Source organism: Hemibagrus wyckioides, linkage group LG06 (genome assembly GCF_019097595.1).
Source record: "Hemibagrus wyckioides isolate EC202008001 linkage group LG06, SWU_Hwy_1.0, whole genome shotgun sequence".
Classification (NCBI taxonomy): Eukaryota; Metazoa; Chordata; class Actinopteri; order Siluriformes; family Bagridae; genus Hemibagrus; species Hemibagrus wyckioides.
In genome coordinates, this window is record NC_080715.1 from 13,817,756 (window position 1) to 13,839,852 (window position 22,097).

The window sequence follows — 22,097 nt, forward strand, 5'->3', positions numbered from 1 at the left end:
ACAGAAGATACAGAACAATAAATTGAGCATGTCAGGTGCTTTGAATCAAATAGCGAGCAAGCGTCCAGAAAAATCGTAACAGATTAACAAAATAAGACCACTCACAAAATTAACAACCAGAATTCTTCAGTATTACCCCTCAGTGTTTTAAAGTCTTCCAAAAGACAAATGTAAAACAGGCTAGTATAAATTATTCTCAATTGTCCATCCTTATTATCATTTATAAAATAGGAGAGAATACCAAAATTATTATTTTTTTAACAACAGAGACATTTAGGCAAGTTTCAAGTGGTAGTTAACAAACAGGTGAATATAAAATCAGTTAGCAGTGACACTTTTGTTAAGAAGATTTATTGGTCCAATAATATATTAATTCAGTGAATAAAAAATCAGATGAAAAAATATTGCACCAATTTTCCTATATCAATGAGTAATCGATTCATTATCACTAAACCTCTCCCATCATCACGCTCACGACCAGTGACTATCTACCAGCGATCTCAGTGAAAAGAATATGGAAGTTTCCCTTTCTGACTCTGACTTTCAGTGTTAGTCCTGTGGCTATCGGGAGACAACATAATAACACCTTGATGTATACACTGCCAGGTTTTGAACACCCTATATTTTAGCATGGCCTTATTTTAAATACTCTAAAATCTGAGAATTTTGTAACACATTTGTTTTAAAGTCAATACTAGCACAGATTTAACCCTCCTGCCTTAATCCATGGATTGTGGTTAATTTATTCAATTGCTACTGAATATCATTTTGTTTGGTTTTGACTATAACAACTTGTAACTATAATAAAACCTATGGATCGCCGGGTGTTCAAGGACTAGTAGTGTATCCATTTCACTGTCAACCAGCAAGTACCATTAAGTTAGCATAAAACATTTAAGCATCCCAACCCAGGCAGCTGCTTCATCAGGTCTTTGTGTAATGGTGGGACATAAGGAGCTGAATTCTTAGATTTCCAGGTTTCACTTCCTTGTGCTTCTATACAAACTTATCATTGATACTTTTCCATGGAGAACAATTGTTTAGTAAACGCAAGTGAGAGTTATACAGGTGATGCAGACATGCACACATGCAGGAACACACAGAAATATACCCAAAGGGCCACGTTTAGTTGAAGATGGACAATTTTTTCCCAATCGTTAATTGTACAGTTTTGCTAAGCCTGCACTTGGCGGACTGGAGTGAAACCTCCTGTAGTCCTGCTTTTCTGCTTACCATGGTTGTAAGGAGTGATTATTTGAGTTACTGTACAAATACTGAATCAGTATAACAATTCTCCTCTTACTTCTCTCATGAAAAAGGTATTTCATGAATTTCAGCTCACAGAATATTGTCCATGGAAAATACCTTAAGATCAGCAGTTTCCATGAGATCAAGTAACTGTAATTCCCTCCGTTCTGATGTTAGTTGATTGCAGCATCCACAGACTAGCTGATTGGAAAATTGAATGAAGGACCCGGGGTAAAAATGTGGCTACAAATGTGGCTAATAAGTCTATATGAATGTTTAAAGCTGATCTTTTTCAGTAGTCACTCATTACATATAACACAGGCAAATACAGATACACATGTACATACAAATATACATCCACTCGCTGTTAAACTAAATTATATTACATTCTATTAAAATATCAAAACAAACAGGTATAATCGGAAAATTATTAAAGCTGTGAACAGTAACAGTGCTGCGTGTGATGTGTACAGAGGCACTGATGTAGACACTGAATCTACCAGCACTTTTAGCCTCAGTACCTACACATCTGAAATCATCTCTCATGTTGATTACTCTGTGTTGGTCCTGATGTCCTTCTGATGGATAATCAGCTGTCAGTTGTTTCTTAAGGCATGTGAGGCATTAAGAAATGCACAGAACCAAACGTGACAATCATTTGCAGTAACCTGAGCTTTGAATTGATATCTCCCTAAACGTGATCTGAGATTTTGTTCCTCTTTGGCTTCCATAAAACCTTTTACCTATAACTAGTTATACTAGTCAAAAATTATGCATTTCTTCTTCTTCTTCTTTTTTTTTTTTTTTTTTACAAAGAAATGTAATGAAATTTGTTACCTCTTTCAAATTCTATTCTATACAGTGCCAGTTAATAAAAATATTCATTAATAAATAACTCTGTGTTTTAGCATACAAATAAAAATAGCAATTTTAGGTCAATGAGCAAAAAAAAGACTGTTTAAATCACCAACAAAAAATTCCTAATTTATCCAAATTAACCACTTGATAATTGCAGGTCAGGTACAAATGTAGAGTTTCAGCACAATTGTAACATTATTTTGGTTTGAGTAAAATTGTCAGCTATGATTTAAAAGAAAGACTTCATACTTCCCAAGTAACGTTCTTTCATCATCTGCCAGTTTACAGATGGCATCAGCCATCAGTACAATACAAAAAAAAAACAAAAAACAAAAGAAGTGCTTTGTTACCAAACTGTCAAAGTTTTACAACTGGAATATTACATGGATTAATTGTAAGCAAAACAAAACAAAAAAAACCCTGTAAACTTGGATATACTTCAGAAAAATTGTTAATGTTAAGCCATCAATCATTCTTTGCTCTGTGTGAAATGTCTTGGAGTGTAGCTTGAAGAAAATATGAAGTAATTAAAATTAAATTACGTAATAAAAAAGAGTGTGGACTTAAAAATAATGCAATTTAAGATGTATTGTAATTGACTGATAACGCAAAGCTCATAAAGATATGAGGAGCTCCGATCCTCCAGCATTACTCGACTGGTCCCACCATCTGTCAGAGGACAATGTAGGTATGCATCAAGACTCTTCACTGTTCTGACACCTAGCTGGTCACTAGCTGTCTTCAAGACCTAGCTCTTCCTGAATTAACCTACTGCAGGTCATACCCAAGGTTTCTCACAAGCTTACAGACAGATGCAACATGCCCAATCTTTGAAAACTAAACAGTTATCTCAGAGATACGTGTCTGAGCTAAGCTTTTTTCACAAATATCTCCTACATCACTAAATAAATGTAGCTGTTTGTTCTATAGAGAAGTGACACACTTGCATTCGCATGCAAAGGTGTCACGGTTGCATGCACAGTTGCATTCAGGTAACACAAGCATGTTACAATTGTGCTGGCTCTTCCCTAATACATTATTAACCGTGCAGTTTATATAAAGTAAGTAGTGCTAATAAGTACAACACAGTGCATCAAATCAATCGACCAAAACCACTGTTTAGCCTTTCACTGCAAAACGAATCATGAATCATAGGCGTAAAAACTGATTCAGTAGTAAAAAGACTCCCTTTGCAGTTAAGTAACAAACAACCTCTACATTCATTAAAAACTGTTCATTGTAAAACTTTGATTCTTTTAAAAGCAGCTAAAATGAATCAGGAGAGTGTGATGAAGGTGCTGGAAACACGTCCGTGTTGGGTCCTCTCCTCCGAATCTGTTGCTGCAATCATACTGTAGAAAGCACTGCACCCACAACACTGTCCAATCTTAAGAGGAGACTTACATCTGCAGGAGCTCTGCCTTTATATGCCAGTAGTCTTCTCTCGCTGAATCTGGTAGTAGCACGCCTGCAGTGACAGAATAAAAGAGTGCAAAGGAATGAATTAAATATCTCCAAAAATCTCCAAATCTATTTCAATGACTCTGTTTTGACTTTGTTGAAACATGAGTCTTAATTATGGGACTATACTGTGGTGGAGATTTTTCATTTATATATTATAAGCACAAATGCACCCAAGACCCATTTAAAAACTGCTTCAGGAGGTGGTCTGTGGTCTGTCATTTTACCACTTGTTATATGTGTGTAAATGTCTCCGCAAGTTATATCTGACAACCAAAAACCCCTCCAGAAGATGATGCACACGCTCTGTGAACACGAAGGTGACACCTTTTAAAGATTAAATACTGCATTCAAGTAACTTCAAGTAAAGAATTCAAGCAAAAGTGCATAATACTGGAAGTTTGTGTTTCTTGATTTTATAATGAGGTCGTTTGCATATTAACATACAGCTATAGACCTGTTTGACCTGAATTATAAATGCGTGTCTGAAATATCAGCAAAAATCAGTCCACATACAAGATGCATGTAATGACACTGTGTAAATGAGCTACAAAGACCAAACAGCAAGCTTCCGAGCTTTGTTAGCAGACACAATGAATCAACTGTGACTCATTCTTGTCTCTCTGTGTAAAGTAGCCATGAGTACTTCCTTATGCCCCTATATCAGTTGCATGTGGGTGTCCTGCATTCTTGCTTTTATACTCAAAACAGTGCTTGCCAAATAAACAAATGCCAATCTAATCTGTATCTGCGAATACTACATGTGATGGCAAGTCTGAGGAATAGTGGCGATGGTATCAAGTCAGGGTCATAATACTATGATTCATACTTTGAGAGTGGTGAACATGAGTCCGAGTTCTCCATGCTGTAGAGCAGGATCCATGAAGTCATCTATAAGGCTCACTTCCGAGCCAAGGTTTCTGATCCTAAAGTCACACACAGAAAGATATCATAGGTAGGAAAATGAAATGAACACCATTATTCTAGTAAATCTGTTTTGGGGTTTGAGGCTGGATCATCTAAGGATGTTTGATCAAATTTCGATCAGACATAATATTTCAAAATGAAAACATCAGCAAATCTGAAAGTCTGAAACTCTAGATTAATGTTTACATTTTACACAAACCACTGTGTGTGTGGAGTTTGCATGTTCTCCCCGTGCTTGGTGGGTTTCCTAGACTGATTCAAGTCTCTAAATTGCCTGTATGCTGTGATTACGTGAGTGAATGAGTATGTGTGTGTGCCCTGCGATGGGTTGCCACTCCATCTAGAGTGTATTATTGATGCCCGATGATGCGGTACAGACAATGAAATGAAACAAACCACATGACTAAATGCACGGTTGTGGTGTATGAAGCATACCGTGCACGGACAACTACGTAGAGGAAGACTGGGAAAAGGTCATCCATGCACCAGAGGAAGCCCTGGCCCAACATGCCTTGCACTTCCTGTGTGATGTCCTCGAAGGTCAAATGGATGACCTGAAGCTTATCTGCCGGAGTGAAAGTTGTGCTGAAAAAAAAAAGAAAAAGAGAAGAAAATGTCATCCCAAATAAGAGCTAAAGTCAAACTGTTGCCCAGAAATCAATTCACAAACAATATAAACACAAGTATGGCATTTACCTGATCTGTTGCAGAGTCTCCACAGCAGTAGCAAAGCAAGCATTCATACTGTTAGGCAGCACCTGTCACATATTTACACTGATTATTCAAACATGTACGATTACTTTGTACTTTTTTAACTTCTTTCATATGAAACCTCATACTCACATCCTTAATCTCTCCTAACACAGAAATTGAGACAGGCCAGAATTTTCTGAAAAAACAAAAACAAACACAAAAACCAAAAGGCCCATTTATATAACTGTTTGAATGTAGTTTTTAAAAAATACTTTTGTTTATATATATATATATATATATATATATATATATATATATATACCATATTGTCCCGAATATAAGATGCCCCTGATTATAAGACGACCCTCCCTTTTCAAAGTGTACCTTTCACAGAGCAGACTTACCGCGGGCTTCCGGATGGTGTGAGTGTGTGATTGCCAGACAGCAGCCACTATGTGTATGTCTTGCGCACACTATCTTTGATAGATAGATAGATAGGCTTGTTAACCACAACATCCAACACCTGTAGCTGACTTGTCATCCCCCCTGGTATGATGACTAGGTCACGGTTCATTGCACACAGTTGCTTTTTGACCGGCGAAGTCACATGTCCACAGAAAGCATCCAAAATTAGCATGTTCCTTTTATTTCTGAGTGCCCCACATCGTCTGCCCCACACCACTTTAAGCCTCAGTCTACCACAAGCTCAGTCTCCTTCCAGCCCTTTTTCTGAGCATGAACGATAATTCCAGCGGGTATTGCCTCTTTGGGTACCGTCTTGAGCTTTAAAATCACGTACGGGGGAAGTTTGGTCCCATCAGCGAGACACGCTAGCATGACGGTCACTCGGCTCTTCTCATTTCCAGTAGATTTCACAGTGACTGATTTCTCGCCTTTTTTATGTACAGTGACAGATGTTGACATATAAAAAACACAGGTGTCTGATCTAGAGCTCGAATATAGGACGACATCGTTTACTGAGATGCATTTCCATGAAAAAAATATTGTCTTATATTCGGAACAATACGGTATATAGTGGACTGCCCCTTTAAGAAGTCACCATGCAGAGAGTAACTGCCTCTGTGTGTGTGAGTGTGTGTGTGTGTGTGTGTGTGTACTCACTGAGGCACTCCCAGGAAAGTGAGCAAAGACAAGTCAGGCTGTTTGTTGAGGCGTAACACACAGTCCCAGTACAGCACCTCCTCGCTCTCTCTTTCTTGTGTGTAAAGGGTGAACAGAGGGGGATAGAGACGAGGCAACAAAACAGGAAGTAGCAAAGTGGTGCTACTCACAATCCAGCTGCGACACACAAGAACAAAACACTTTAAAACATATATACTGCAAATTTACAGATAGAACAATCGATTAATTAGACAGGCATAGTCATTTCAACAATGAAGATCAACTCCACCTGTTGTCAAGTTCTTCTCACTGTTCGGTTATAAACTAAGGAGCCTCATTTAAATATAGATTGTAATTTTTCTTTCGCATGGGTTAGAATATACTTAAGCAGAATTGTCAGAGTTTTACCCCTGCTCAGTGGTGTCTGAGTGTGTGCTGCTGCTCAGAAAGTCACTGGTGCTCCTCTCTGAATCTGGGATAAAACCACCCTCTTCTGGAAGACCAGGAAACAGAAACCTGATAGAAATGACAGGAGTTCAAACAATGATCTTGCCTTCTCTCACATGACTGATACTGTGAAATCTTCACAAAAAATATTATCTTTTGGGGAATGAGAAACATCTCCACGATACAAACGTAGGATAAAACTGAATTCCCGAAAGCATTTTAGTCTAGGATATCTGTGGCTTGACTATCTACTAGCACTGCTTGACTGGTCCCACCATCTCTCAGGGTACAAGGTAGGTAATACATCAAGATAGACATGTTCTGGCAGCATGGTGGTACCCTAGATGTCCAGATGAGTCACTGGCTGTCTTCAAACGATAGGTGAAGACCTACCTCTTCCTGAAACACTTATTTGTACATGTATTTATTTAAAAACAAAGAAATTGTGCTATATTTCCTCCCAACACAGTTTTAAGGCTGATGGTATCCTAAGTCTGTGACCTAGTAAACCAGTGTTGATGACTTCAAAGCACTTTTCCCTGGATAAGGCTGCCTGCCAAATGCCCTAAATGTAAATGTAAATCATGAAAATATATTGTTATCTGTAAATGATAAAATTCTTTATAAACATTACAAGAGTGATGATTATGTATGGAATAAAACACAACATGGCATGTGGAGATCTTTCCCACCCTAAATCACATCATTTGTTTAAAGTAGCAAATTACATTTTACATATTTCCATTTATAGTTGCACTCACTTGTTTTCATGTATACGCTTATCACTGTGTAGCTTTATAAGCCTTTTTGTTACAGCCTCAGTGCGAAGTAATTGCTAAGTTTCCTTTGTGTTCTGCCATTACTAAGCCTTCTTTATCCCCTCTGCTGTCTGCTTTTCATCTCTGCTTTGCTCTTGTTTTTTGATTTTGCCTTGGATATCCTATTTACTGACTGCTCTGCTTTGGTCTGTTTATCACACTGATTTTGTCTAACGTTTTAGATTTGATAACAAACACCAAGTTTACCTGCAGTTGTATCCTACTCTGAATCTGTATGCTAGCATACCTTAAACCAGATACACTTCTGTAAAACCAATTAAAAAAAGGTTTTCCTTTGCCTCACCCTGATGAATAATGAACATGGGCTGTGATATTAAAACCTCTTCACTTAAAAGTGGAGAATGTAAGATGTGTGGCATCCTCTGAATCCCACAGTAGTTACCTGACCAGTTGGAATAAGCGTTTGAGGTAGGACTGGATCTCCTCCACAGCCTGCTTTAAAAGCCTTCTGTTAGAACCCACACCTACATATGTCATCCTGTACACGGTGACCAGTGTCTCCAGCAGCCAGCCCAGAGGATGCAGAGGAGTGTCACATGCCTGGTCAGAGTTAACACCATGTGGAAGTGAGGTTAAGTACAACTTTATTAAGGATGTGTTTGTAAATGACATTCAATAGCCTAAGGAATCTCGGTCAAGCTTGAGAGTTGTTTATAATGTGAATTATTGTGAAGGGACTTTGTTTTATGACCAGTGTAATGAACACTTGCATTTCCTTTTATGAAGAAAACCTTCACCTCACAAGGAAGTTAATAAACTTTCATAAATGCCTCTGTGTTCTTAATAAACAATCGACAATCAGACACAGAAGCTGTGGTTTTGTAAGAAAAGTGATATTACCTTGACGAGGTAGCGACGGATGCTATCATAGATTTCAGCAGTAACAGGACCGGCATGCTGAGGGATCACCTCCAGACTTTCCAGCATCTTACACTGGGAGCGACTCAGAGCCTTTGGACTGCACATAAAACACACACACACACACACTCCCCTGTATAAATACGTCATTATAAACATATGACAACCTTATATAATGCATGCATATATATTCCTACAAAGATTATTAGGGCCATTTAGTTATAAAATGGTCTTATTCATGTAACCTAACTGTGTGTGTGTGTGTGTGAGCGTGCATGCCTACCTGTTACACTGCTGTCTGCGGCTAGTTGTCAGTATGACTGCGATGTTCTCCCAGGCTTTCTCTTTGTCTCCCACTCCTGGGGTTTCACAACCCAGCCGACTCCAGCACTCCTCAAACACAGCTATCCATTTCTGCTCAGCCGGTATTGCATAACGACCAACCTCACTACACCACACACACACACACACACACACACACACACTAGACCTCAGAATTGTCTATGGATTTAAGCATTGCTCGGACAGCCTCTCAGACAGTAATAAGATCATTTTTACTCCTCCCAATGCCTCACACTTTCCGAGGCTATTATTCTAAGCTTTATGTACACTATCTACACTTATCACAGCTGTGAACTGTGTGTAGTCTTCATTCACCAATTATTGCATCCTCAAAATATTATTAGATACATATTTGAAATATAACCGCTTCTTTAATGTATATTATCATGGTACTTTTCAGGGTCTCACTTCAACAATTCTGTGTACTGCAAATTTCCCCATTTTACTGCTTTTATCCCTCATCTCCAAAGCTTTAGGCTTTAAATCTTCTTATCCTTGGGAGAAAAACTAAAAGAAAAACTGCAGGTTCTGAGTTATCATCCACACATAGGAAATTTAAGAAAGCAAGTTTAATTTATGGATGCATAATTAATCGTTTTCCTGCATATCTATTAAAGGATCTTTTGAATATAACCCTTTACACTCGCCTTAATTTCCCTCTAGTTACTAATTAATACGCTTCAAGATAATATCAAATATTAAAAGTAATACAAAATATGAATATCCCAATATCCAATTTTAAGTTTAAACCAATTTAAACAATTTGTTTGAATAAAAACCACAGGATGGTATAAAAGCGCTTCATAAGATGAAAGGTAAAACGTTGCTACGTATTCGAAACTTACAAGGTGATATTCTCCGTCTTCTCACTCTCATACAGGCATAGCTTTGTAAAGGTGCCAGTTACTTTCAGTTCAGAGCCCCACTTGCCCACAAAGTTACCATCGAAAGAGTCTCCGTTAGGTATGGACAAGACACCCTGCATAAAATCACATTACAACACATATCAGAAATGTATGGTACTGCACAATATATATTGTTTTTTTTTATATTCTGCCAATTTAGTTGTACCTTCCCATTCAATGTCCAGTCTTCTGAAAACTCTCCCTCAAAAGAAGTGTCATCATCACAGAGCAGAAGCCCAGTCCTCTGGTGACAAATAACAATTATGTTTTGTTCAACAGTCAAACCAGAGTTAAATGCCATGGCTAATTCTAGCACTTACCATCATTTTGTTATTACTAAATTCTCCTTCATAATATAGACCAAACTGTGTGACTACAACCCCTGTGCCCTGCCTCTGGTCCTCCAGCCACATCCCCATGTATTTTTCTCCTCTGAAAGGGAAAACGGAAAAAGTGAGTTAAAGTTTCATGAAAAAATTTCAAGTCAAAATCATGCAACAGTCATTTTCATATATAAAGGTATTGGTTGAACTGAGGAAAAAGCTAAAATAAAAAATAAAAAAAAATACAGCCCCTTCCTACATTGTTCCCTCCAAAAGTATGTTTATGCTACAATGCTTTGACAGACAAGATGAATGCCATTCCATTAAAGAACCCTTTTTGTTTAACTACTGTTATGTTGGTACTGAAAAAAAAAACTAAGATTGTAAGATTCACTAACTTTGTGATGTTGTCAAATATGCCATAGCCTGATTTCTTGTCATGGACCCACTGGCCGACAAACACACTGCTGGAGGAAGAGGCTAGTCTGCCACTGCTAAGCATGCCATGACCATGACGCAGGTTCTCCTGAAATGATCCCTCATACACCTCACCTGCAGCATACCTGAGCACAGAAAGCACACAAGGTCAGCAACACAGCCCTAAAAACAGGCTAACAGAACCGGCCACATAACTAAAAATAATCATCATATTACCAATATGTCCCGAATCCATGCATTTTGCCCTCCTTCCAGTGGCCTTTGTAACGATCGTATTTGTTGAAGGATTTGTTAGGCATCATACAGTCTCCAAACCTAGAGACAGACAACAATTAAATATGTAGCATGGTGAAAGAGGCTTTTTTTAATGTGTTATTTATCTACTGACCCATCCTCCAGGCCATTTTTAAATGTCCCACAGTAAACTCTGCCATCAGGCCACTTCAGGGTGCCGCTGTTAAAAGAGAAATAAAACAAATTGCTGAAGTCTGTTGTTTTGTATACTGTTCCTGTTGGTATGATTTTCTTGTATAATATAACAAATTACTGGAAACTCCATAAAATATACACTGAACTGTAGACACATTGAGATAAATAATCCCAATAATTCATCTACATTTATGGCATTCAATAATAATAATAATAATAATAATAATTCGGCAGATGCCCTAATCCACAGCGAATTACATTTAACTCATTTAGACAACTGACAGTTAAGGGCATTGCTCAAGAGCCCAGCAGTGACAGCTTGGTGGTCCTGGGATTTAAATTCACAACCTTCCTATCAGTAGTCCACTGTGCTACCACTTCCTATTCACTGTTATAATATTAAAATTCACTGTTATAATTGGCACTTTTGCAGAAAACATGCACTTACCTGCAATGAGGCTTGCCTGAGAGCCAGCGGCCAGTGTATGTGGCATCTTTGAGTCTGCCCTCTTTAGTAAATGTATAAGTGGCAGTGCGGGAAATAGGAGGCTCTGCCCTCTGACTGCCACTCAAGCTGAAAGACTGTCCATCTTGACCCTCTCTGAGCACATCTTCCACAGCCTGGTTAATGACCCTCAGCCACTTCCCCTGGTCAGAGAGAGAGAGAGAGAGAGCAAGAAAGAGGAAGGGGGTAGAAAGCTGATTAAAAATGTTAATTTAGCAAATTGTGGATAATTAATATAAAATAATCTTTGTTTACAGGTCATCAATTTAAAATATAATTGGTCAAAATAGCTAAAAGCTATTTGGTAGTGACTGAAAATTGTATATGTGATCAAAAACAACACTGAACAGTCTGCATATTTGTGAATTATAATAATCTAGAAATGACCAGACATGCTGACAGACTTGTGTACCTTCTCCAAAGGCGAAGATGCCAACAAAGTGAAGCTTTCTTCAGGGGTAGTTAGCTTCAGTCCCAACCTGACAAGACAAAGTTATTGTAGAAAAACCCATCATACATCATCCAGATCAAACGGCTGTCTTGGAGGACCACAGAACAGCCTGGGGCTCTGTTCTCACACGTCTGATTCGAGTTATCAGCTAATTATTAGCAAAGTTAGATGTGTATAAAGTAGGGCAAACAAGGAACTGCAGCGCTGGGATCCTTCATGAACTGTAACAATACTAGTATTGTGGATCCCACAACACTGGATGTAGTTATGCTCATGAGGAATGCAAGTCTTTTAAGCGGTTAATTCCCACAAAGGTACAGGTACTATTACACAACTGTATAAACAACAGGAAGGGCTGGTAATGCTCTAAACTGCTACTGTAGTTGCTAAAGGTGAGTGAATGAATATCTTACCATCCCACATTCTCGTCTGAAATGGGTTCCACCCAGAGTGTGGCCAGCGGATAGGTATGGTAAGAGGAAAACTGAGAAAAAAAAAACACACCACTGATATATACATGTTTCACAATCCACTCAGTCATTTCTCCTGTTTCTGATGCTTTGGAAAACAATACTCAAGCAAGTAAGAAAGTTGAATTTTAGCATGGCATGCAGAGAACAACAGTAGAAGATGAAGAAAAATGTCTGAATATCCAAGTGAAGAAACACCCACCAGTGAAACTGACAAAGTGAAAAAAGTAACCACTCAAAAGGAACAGAAAGATTTAAGCATGAGAATGACAGACTGTCTAAACCTGCTTGGAGTAACTAGAAGAGGAAGAGAAATTATGAAGTGCTGAACACCACACATCATTTTCATGATAGCAAAAAGTAATCTGAATGCTAGTCATTACATGGTCAGGATTGTGTTTACACAACAGGCCAATAAAAAGAAAAATGCAGACTAGCATGCATACAAAACTGAAAGTGTGAACAAAGTTCATGTCATCAGAATGTGTCACCCATCATGTAGGGTTCTGAGAAAAACAAATGAGTTGGGAAAATGACAAGCTTTTAGTATGCATAGCAGACCTTGACTTTTTGTGGAATAATATGGAATTTTAGATAATTATACACTGTACATGTTTATACATGCAAAAGTCTAAGGCTCAGGCTTTTTATCCAAATTTAGTCTTGCCTTTTATACCTGATTCTATATTTCTTTCTTGATTATTTGTAAGTTACAGAAATTTTCTTACGTAAAAATTCAGATGGGTCCAAGACTTTGCACTGTACTGAATGATTAGTCCATTATTATATACGGTTTATGGATATACAGTCCCTTAGTATTGGAACAGCAAAGCCAATTCGTTTGTTTTTGTTATACATTGAAGACATTTGGATTTTAGTCAAAAGATGAATATAAATCATATGATATAAATTAGAATTGCAGCTTTAATTTCCTGATATTTATATCTTGATTTGGGGGCAGCACGGCGGCTTAGTGGTTAGCAGTGTTGCCTCACAGCAAGAAGGTCCTGGGTTCGAATCCCAGGTTCAAACAGACAGGGGCCTTTCTGTGTGGAGTTTGCATGTTCTCCCTGTGCCTGCGTGGGTTTACTCCGGGTACTCGGGTTTCCTCCCACAGTACAAAAACATGTACATTAGGTTGATTGGTAATTCTAAATTGCCCATAGGAGTGAGTGTGAGTGGTTGTCTGTCTATATGTGGCCCTGTGTTGGACTGGCGACCTGTCCAGTGTGTACCCCTTCCTTTCGCCCAATGTGCACTGGGATAGGCTCCAGCAGACAAAGCGGGTATAGACAATGGATGGATGGGTGGATATATCTTGATTTGTTGACTTAGCACCTTTGGAGGCAGACCAACCAATTCTTAAGCAGAAGTATAGGAACAGAGAAATTTATAGTATTTACTTTTTTATTACACTTAACATTTAGTTGAATATCTCTTGCTTGCAATAACTGCATCAAGGTGGTGACCCAATGTCATCACCAAACTGTTGCATTCTACTTTTGTGATGCTTTTCCAGGCTTGAATCATAGCATTTTTTAGTTAGGGGTGGGGTTCTCCTTTCAGTCTCCTTTTCAGGAGGTGAAAAGCTGCTGGGATAACTTCTGGAGAGTGACTTGGCCAGACTAAAACCTTTTTTCCTTTGATGAATGCTTTGTTGTTTTGGGTCTACTGTCTTAAAGTTCTTCCCAATCATGCTAAATAAATATGGCAGACAAAATGTTTCTGTAGATTTCTGAAATCATTCTGCTGCAACCATCATGGGTTACACCATCATGAGCTACACTGATCAGGCATAACATTATGCAAATTCATGAGTCTGCTGATGGCCAAACTAAAACATACTTACAAACTTCTTAGATGAAATGGTCCCCTGAATAAAAAAAAAGACAATCACGGTATTAACATAAATTGAGTTAACATATAAACATCCACAGATGAAAAATCTTGACCAAAGCAACAGCGCACACACTGACCTGTGCATGAACAAGGGCATCATTAAAGAGGATGAACGAGTTGACTGAGAATCTCCCAGCATTCTGCAGGGTCAAGCCCTTATTGCTACTCTCACACAGCAGCCGGCGAGACGGCTTCCGCAGAGACTCCTTTAAAGAAGATGATTATATAAAGGAAGATGAATATTTACACACACACACACATACACAGACACACACACACACAGTGACAGAATAACATCCTTGAGTATGTGGCTGCCTTCAAAATGTCACATAAGTAACTGAAGTCACACAAATTGTAATGTAGTTTCTGAAAAGCCCCAACATGTTATGCTGAAAAGTACAATTGAGTGCAAAAGTTATCATACCCATAGGACAAAATAAATCCCAAAGACATTTATACCAACATTACATTTGATGGTACTTTTTTACAAATATTGACTTATGATTCCAAATATTTGCATTATATTTGTCTTGACATGTCTCAGTTACTGTCTTGCAGCAGGATACAACCATATATAATTTTTAATATTATGGGAATTCAATCTATTTAAAAAAATATTGCAGAATAAAGAAATTTCATCCGAATATGCCTGCAGAGATGCAAGGTTTTGCACTCAATCTTATATGAACTGTCTCAGAATTGTAAATACTTGTGTATGTGAGTAAACTGACTAAGCTCTTTTCGGAAAAGCTCCTCCAGAAAGTATAGGTGTTCTCGGCCTCTTTCCTCTCTTTGCTTAGGAGTTGAGCCAAGACCTCATATTGCAAGCAGCAATCTTGAATCATCTGATATTCAACAGAGCTCTAAAATAAAAAAAAAAAAGATGACTTTAGTACATGACTCACTAGAAGAGCTTTAGGTGCTCCTAGAAAGGTTATTTTAGCACTCACCACATCAAAACAAGTGGCCAGCTTCATGAGAAGACTGCTGTAGTTATACAGGTGCTGTAGAGGCATGTAAAACAGGTTTACTAGCAGATCACTCAGCGAGGAGCTCTTCTCTTTGAGGTCCAGCAGTTTTTGTAGCGGTTCAAGCTTTTTCCCGAAGCACTCTCTGAAATGGGAAACGAAGTGGTTAATTCACAATTAATAGTAAATGAATTGAGAGTTAAGAGAACACAAAACATACTGTGAGGGTTTCACCAGTGACTGGAATCCTCCCATGACAAGAAAGTTTCCTACTGGACTGCTATACCTGTGAATTGCAGTGGAGACAACATAGACAATTCATGAGCGCTCAAAATCAATGTCAAATCCACCAAATCTGATAGCTGTGTGTTATTTTTGCATAATAGCAAGGGCTCAGAAAGTATTTTCCAGTTGTAACACGACTTATAGGTTAATATTAATAGAATTGCTCTAATATGCTACTGTTTCTATAGTAACAGCTCATAAACAGGAACTTGTAAAGCAGGTAGCCCATATAATCGAAGCCTAATGATAAAGAGACCTAGACGCATAATGTGGTGACAGTTTGTTAGGAGACATTTATTTAGGATCTACGGAAAGAGTGCCTTCAAGTGCTTTTATCCACACAGGAAAATACACACAACCAAATAATCAAGTGTTATTACTATAACTGCTTGCAAAAGTCAAAGGTACTTACATGCTTTGCATTATACTGGTATCAATCTGCATTGTAGGGAAATAACAGTGCTTACTTTTTATAGGTGCCCAAGAAAAGGTCAGCATTTTTCACAATGGCCAGGGTTTTCACATCTCGCTTTTGCTGTAGGAAGATTGTGAAAGAGGTGGCATGCTTTCCAATAAGATGGCACAAACGACTGTATTTTCCTGCCATAGACTGGAAGAGCATCATGGAGGTCCGGCCCAAACACGAGCTCATGCTGCCTAAGGGTTAAATGAAGGAAAGCTTATAACTAATAAATACTGTACACATGAAGTTTATTGAAAGTAAGAACTATATAATGCTGTTATGTAAATTAAGTAACAAATCCGTAAATGTATATTTATGGATATTCAGAGGAAATTAATATCCCATAACAATTTTGTCACTCAGATGACTAGTGTTACAAAAAATGGAGATATGGCTCATTGCCAAACGGTTGCTACATTCCTGTCATGCATTGAAGTCAGCTTACCACACCCAAAACAGATTTGCTACGCACCCCGGGCCAGTAGAGGATGCAGAATCTGGTTCTTCACCCTGCTGAGCATGCAAAAGGTCTTCCTCTCTGCTGATGCCATCTCGTGCAGAGTGGCGATGAAACCCATAACATTACGATCAGCCAGAGCCACACAGTTCAGTCCTCCAGCAAAAATGCTGCTCACATAGCCGAGCTGCAGATTACGTAAATGCGCATGCACACGCAACCAAACACAAATGCCATATTATATTAATACAACTCCTACAATTATTCTAGTATAACATTTACTGTGTATAAATTCTGTAAATGTTTTAACTGACGTGATCATGATATTGTTACAAATAGCTGTAAAATTGTGAACACTGTGCACACTAACATTCATAAAGAAGGGCAGCAGAGTTGGTGTCTGTGTGTAGGTTACAGTAGGAGACCCTTGCCGTGCTTGCACCTGCTCACCACTGTAATACAATATGGGCTTTGAACAGTCTCCATCAGCCAACAGCACGGTGTGTGTATGCCCTGCCGCTACATCCCACACACGAATACCGTCAGACATCTACAACAACGTAGGAGACAAGATAGTACAAAGAGCATTTTACTACTGCATATACAAACGATACTCGTTTCAACGTCAAAGATAGATGTGACAAGCTTAATACCTTCACATGCTGTGGCACAGTGCTAAGAGAGTTCATGTGACCTAACTGACCTACTTTATTGCAACCCCAAGAATAAACCTGGAAAAGCAGAGCAAGAAAGAATGAATAACTATCAGGAACAATATATGAAATCATTACATTATAATAAGCACCAGAATCACAAATTATAACTATGGAGCACTTCACTCTGCAGTTACCTGACACTGAGCTGTCAAGGCCAAAGAATGATATGATCCAGCGACGATCTTGATAACTTCCTTTTTGCTTAAGCTCTTAATGCATAGTGGCTGTAACCTGAGGATCATGCAGGAACAAATATTTCCCCATAATAATACGCAATGACATCTACTGACAAATAATACCATCATATAATAATATAATAATTTATAATTTATATATAAATGATTTATATCATTTAAAATCATTTATTTAATGATTATAATTTCTGCCTCTACCTGGGCAAGGTGTCCCCATGACCTAGCTGACCTTCTTGACCTCTGCCCCAAGTCCACACCTCTGAAGAGAGAGACTGAAGGAGATTCTCCTTCTCTGAGAAGCCGATGGTTTTTGAGTTGATTGCTCCGGCTTTGGCAAGGTTGCAGCGAAGCAATACTACTGGAGATACTGCAAGGTAAAGAGGACAAAGAGGCATTTTCAAACCACTCTTTTGTCTATGAGCCAAATCTTGTAATTAAAGAGTAGTTCTAAACCAAGTCGAAACCATGTATGGCTCATTTAACAAGTTAAAAAAGAATCTTAAAATACCTGGTGACAGTAAGCCAGGTAATGATCGCCTGCGACTATTCCCATCTGGACAATCAATCCTAATGTCTGTCAGGCTGGCACTCTTCTTGGCTTCCAGTGACTCATGTGGACAGGTGTTTCTATCAGTCGAGAAGCTTTCATCAGAGACCTCCTCACATGCTAAAGGGTCACTAGAAATGACCATGTCTTCTGATGAGTCATGACTGACAGAATCTGTGACTGAGTCTTTTAACGGCGTCAGTGCAATATCATCTGAAAGGTTGGATTGAATATTGTTGTTCATGGCAATTGGTGCCAGTGAAGGAAATGTAGGTTTGTTGTCTTGGTCTAATCTGTAAGAATCCTTGAGGGACGTCTGGCGACTTGGAGGACATGAACCATGACGTGAACCCTTCACGAACCCTGCCTCAATCTGCTCTGATTGAGACTGTTCCGCGATCCTCCTGAGGTAGTCTTTCAGAGCCTGTTCATCAGGGTAAAGAGAGCTTTTAGTTCTTAAATGGCATTGCTGCTGACTTTGTGACCTGTCAGTTGTAGTGTCATGGGCTGGATCACTGTGATCCACATCTTTGTCACCTGCTGTATCATCACTGTGAGATTCATTCTGAGCACTCTCACTGGGGCAGAAATCTCCAGGCAACACTACAGAACTCTGGGGATCATGCGCTGAGGTCTCCAATTTTGCCATCAAGGCTGGGGATGTCTGCTTTGATTTTTGACCTTCCTTTGCATCCAATAGTTCCACCCCTAGTGGGCAGTAATGGTTGTCAGAAATAATTACATGGTCATCCTTGTCAATGAAAGTGTAAAGAGGCTGCTTGCACTGGCCACATTTGTCTTCCGGTTGCTGAGAGGACTCTGGAAGTGGGTGTGAGCGAACCAAAGCCAAGCTATGGAACTCGCCGCATGCAATCTGGACCACATATCTTCCTGATAAATGCTCTACCTTCTCTGCCTTCCACACAGGAAACACAGTAGTCACCAAGCCCAACTGGCAGCCACTACCCCAGGCCCATACCTCATGCTTCCTTGACAGAGCTAATGTGTGCTCTGCTCCACAGGCCACATCCTGGATCCGGACCAATTCAGGAGGGACAATTTCATCATCCACAATGTTGATAGGAGTAGGATTAGGGACAACACTGAAACCAGAGATACCACACTGACCATGGGAGTTCTCACCCCACATATGCACTGTCCCTTCCTCTGTTACAGCACCACAGTGAAAACTACCTGTAGACACACGGACCACATGGTGGCCAGTTAAAGAGCTTTCCAGCACAGGCTCTACTGACTGGGACTTCAAGTCTCGCTTCCATGGAAGCTCTCCAAAGCTGTAGACAAGGCCATCTGGACAAGTGAATGTTTAACAGGTCAGTCTTAAAAACACCACCTTATTTTAAAATGTGAATGAAATGCATTGAGAAAACTAAAATCTTAAAAAATATGAATAATATGTACCTTTTGTCAGTAGAACTCCATGCCTGATCCCCAGTGCAGCCTGAAGCACAGGCTGTGAAAGGAAAATCCTCGCTGGTTTAACAATACATGAGTAGCCCTGCCACCTGTAGGGCACACCCCTGTCACCTTCCTCTTCTTTAGAACTGTGGAAAGTATAATACTATCATACAATAGTAATAAAACATTCATAATATAATACAAAAGTAAAACAGAGGCTTGTTTTCAGCTAAAGTGCAGAACATCCAAACCTACATCAGGTAAATCTAAATATACCACAACCTTTTGGATTAAGGCTCAAATACTGGATGGGTATGGTCTATGGTAGACACTCACTGTCTGTTTTATTAGGTAAACCTCCAATATAACTAGCCCCACTTTTACCCTGTCCCTCAATTCAAGAGGACCACAATAGGATTACCAGTTATCATATATTATTTGAGCGACAGGCCATTCTTATAATCTACACTACTGCCAAAAAGCAGACATTTTAATACAGTGAATTGTACTCTATACACTAGTTTCAGTGCAGCACACACTACCATCCATCCATCCATCCATTCATCCAGCCATCCATCCATCCATCCATCTTCAGTAACTATGTAGCAACAAGGCAGCCATGCAAATATTTTACTAACATCTCAGTTCCACTGCTGGGCCTAAAAAGTGGTCCACCACCCAAATTCATATCCAGGAAATGGTGGTCCTGTGTTGGTTTTAAAAACTGTCATTTGAAGCAAAACAGATGGGCTACAGTCAAAAATTGCAAACCCATCTACCTACCAAATGTACATTTGTAACTAATGCATTTAGTTAAGAAGCTACAAAGTTAACATAATGCAGTAATAACGAAAAACATAACACTCATTTCCATGTCCTTTCTTCATATACACCGATCAGGCATAACATTATGAGCACTGCCAGGTAAAGTGAATAACACTGATTATCTCCTCATCATGGCACCTGTTAGTGGGTGGGATATATTAGGCAGCAAGTGAACATTTTGTCCTCAAAGTCGATGTGTTAGAAGCAGGAAAAATGGGCAAGTGTAAGGATTTGAGAGAGTTTGATGAAGGGCCAAATTGTGATGGCTAGACCACTGGATCAGAGCATGTCCAAAACTGCAGCTCTTGTGGGGTGTTCCCGGTCTGCAGTGGTCAGTATCTATCAAAAGTGGTCCAAGGAAGGAACAGAGGTGAACCAGTGACAGGGTCATGGGCGACCAAAGCTCACTGATGTACGTGGGGAGCGAAGACTTGCCCATGTGATCCGATCCAACAGACAAGCTACTGTTTATCAAACTGCTGAAAAAGTTAATGCTGGTTCTGATACAAAAGAATAATGTTATGCCTGATCGGTGTATATGATGTACTGCACGTGTGTTGCAGCAGCACTGACACTACAGTGTACCTCTTCTGGCCCTCCATCAATGTTTCCACTCCACTGACATCCTCGTACACTTCAGGCCTTCATCTCCTCAGGATCATATCTGATGTGATTGAAAACAAAACAAAACAAAACAAAAACAATTTAGCTAATCACTTAAATGTTTGGTTATTGTTCTTACAATAAATCAGGAGTTGCGCGCGCACGCATCAATCCAGTACCAAAACAATGTAAAAAAAAATAATAATAATAATAAAGAGAAATATAGATCCTGTTCTGTTTAATCAGGGGGTAACATTTTAACCGCTGACTTTAACTTTCACTCAGAGAACAGAAAGTATGAAACTCATTCTTCCGATACTTACACAACTTCGCAACACTGTCGCTATTCTGGTCGCTCCTTGGGGGATACTTTTTAAAACAAGCCATTTTTCAATAGATTTCGCTTTGGATAATGTTTCACATTTCGTCAGCATACAAGTCAAACTTTCAGGACGAGCTGGGTTTGACAGCGCCCTGTTTTATCCGGAGACCAAGCCTGTGATAAATATCACTACACAGTGGCGCACTAAACAGTATGCACAGCCATCACACCCCTGATGCTAACTGAAGCACACTATTTATACACACTATTTAGTATGGTAGTATGCTGTTTGAACAGAGCCACGGCATGTGCCGAGGGACAAAAAGCTGCAAGGACGACTAGTGCGTATGTTTAACTCTAATGGTTGTTATTTCATTATTTTTGTTATATTAAATATTCGTTATTAAATTTTATTGTATAAAATTACAAGGTTGGAAAATATACAGTTTTATTTTTTAGTTTATAATATATTTTAGATGATGTGTAATTTCTTTGTGTTTGCAAAATGAATCTTTACTTTTAAGATTAGATTTTAAGCTTCATTTTTAGACATAAGTCAATTTTGTACACTTGCACATAACAGATATACATAATCTATATTTCTCTATTTACATAGTCTATATCTCTAATTCTGCAGCATAGTTTTATATTTATTGTTTGTGTGTGTATATATATACACCCTGATCAGGCATAACATTATGAGCAGTGAGAGGTGAAGTGAATATCACTGATGATCTCCTCATCATGGCACCTGTTAGTGGGTGGGATATATTAGGCAGCAAGTGAACATTTTGTCCTCAAAGTTGATGGGTTAGAAGCAGGAAAAACGCAAGCATAAGGAGAACAGCTACAACTGTAGAACAAAAGAACAATGTTTTTGAGGGTTACAGCTGTCAAAAATTAGTAGGAAGTGTAGAGGCTCTAGCTTTGAATGACTTCAGCAAGTCTGTGGCTGCAGGATATCACTAGTTTCTCACATTGCTCTGGTGTGATCTTGGTTCACTCTTCTTTCAGACTCTTCCACAGTTTTGTAATTGTAGTGGGTTTCTTCAAAATAACTTTGTTTCCAAGGATTTTTGAGAC

General features: G+C 38.9%; 1 protein-coding gene across 1 annotated transcript; it reads right to left on the reverse strand.

Moving 5' to 3' along the window:
* Positions 1–335: 335 nt before the first annotated feature.
* Positions 336–21,251, reverse strand: als2a (alsin Rho guanine nucleotide exchange factor ALS2 a). Its single transcript, XM_058392420.1, has 34 exons — positions 21,016–21,251; positions 20,675–20,753; positions 19,268–19,410; positions 17,807–19,156; positions 17,497–17,665; positions 17,239–17,335; positions 17,042–17,119; positions 16,759–16,938; positions 16,404–16,575; positions 15,936–16,125; positions 15,404–15,469; positions 15,166–15,328; positions 14,947–15,078; positions 14,293–14,421; positions 14,166–14,189; positions 12,260–12,330; positions 11,808–11,874; positions 11,339–11,538; positions 10,850–10,915; positions 10,678–10,776; positions 10,422–10,586; positions 10,021–10,132; positions 9,867–9,944; positions 9,641–9,774; positions 8,737–8,901; positions 8,436–8,553; positions 7,978–8,135; positions 6,718–6,825; positions 6,310–6,486; positions 5,338–5,383; positions 5,191–5,252; positions 4,930–5,079; positions 4,397–4,493; positions 336–3,574 (listed from the first exon to the last, which is right to left on the reverse strand). Exons 2-34 carry the CDS (start codon positions 20,689–20,691, stop codon positions 3,530–3,532), a joined length of 5,028 nt encoding a protein of 1,675 aa, XP_058248403.1. The 5' UTR covers positions 20,692–20,753; positions 21,016–21,251; the 3' UTR covers positions 336–3,529.
* Between the last annotated feature and the right edge of the window lie 846 nt (positions 21,252–22,097).

Excerpts from the sequence above, each read along its gene's own strand:
- als2a (XM_058392420.1), bottom strand. Across the intron at positions 15,329-15,403 it reads TCACTGGTGAAACCCTCACA|AGAGTGCTTCGGGAAAAAGC; the intron begins GTATGTTTTGTG and ends TTCCCATTTCAG. Across the intron at positions 12,331-14,165 it reads CCATTTCATCTAAGAAGTTT|TTTTCCTCTTACCATACCTA; the intron begins GTAAGTATGTTT and ends TTTTTTTCTCAG.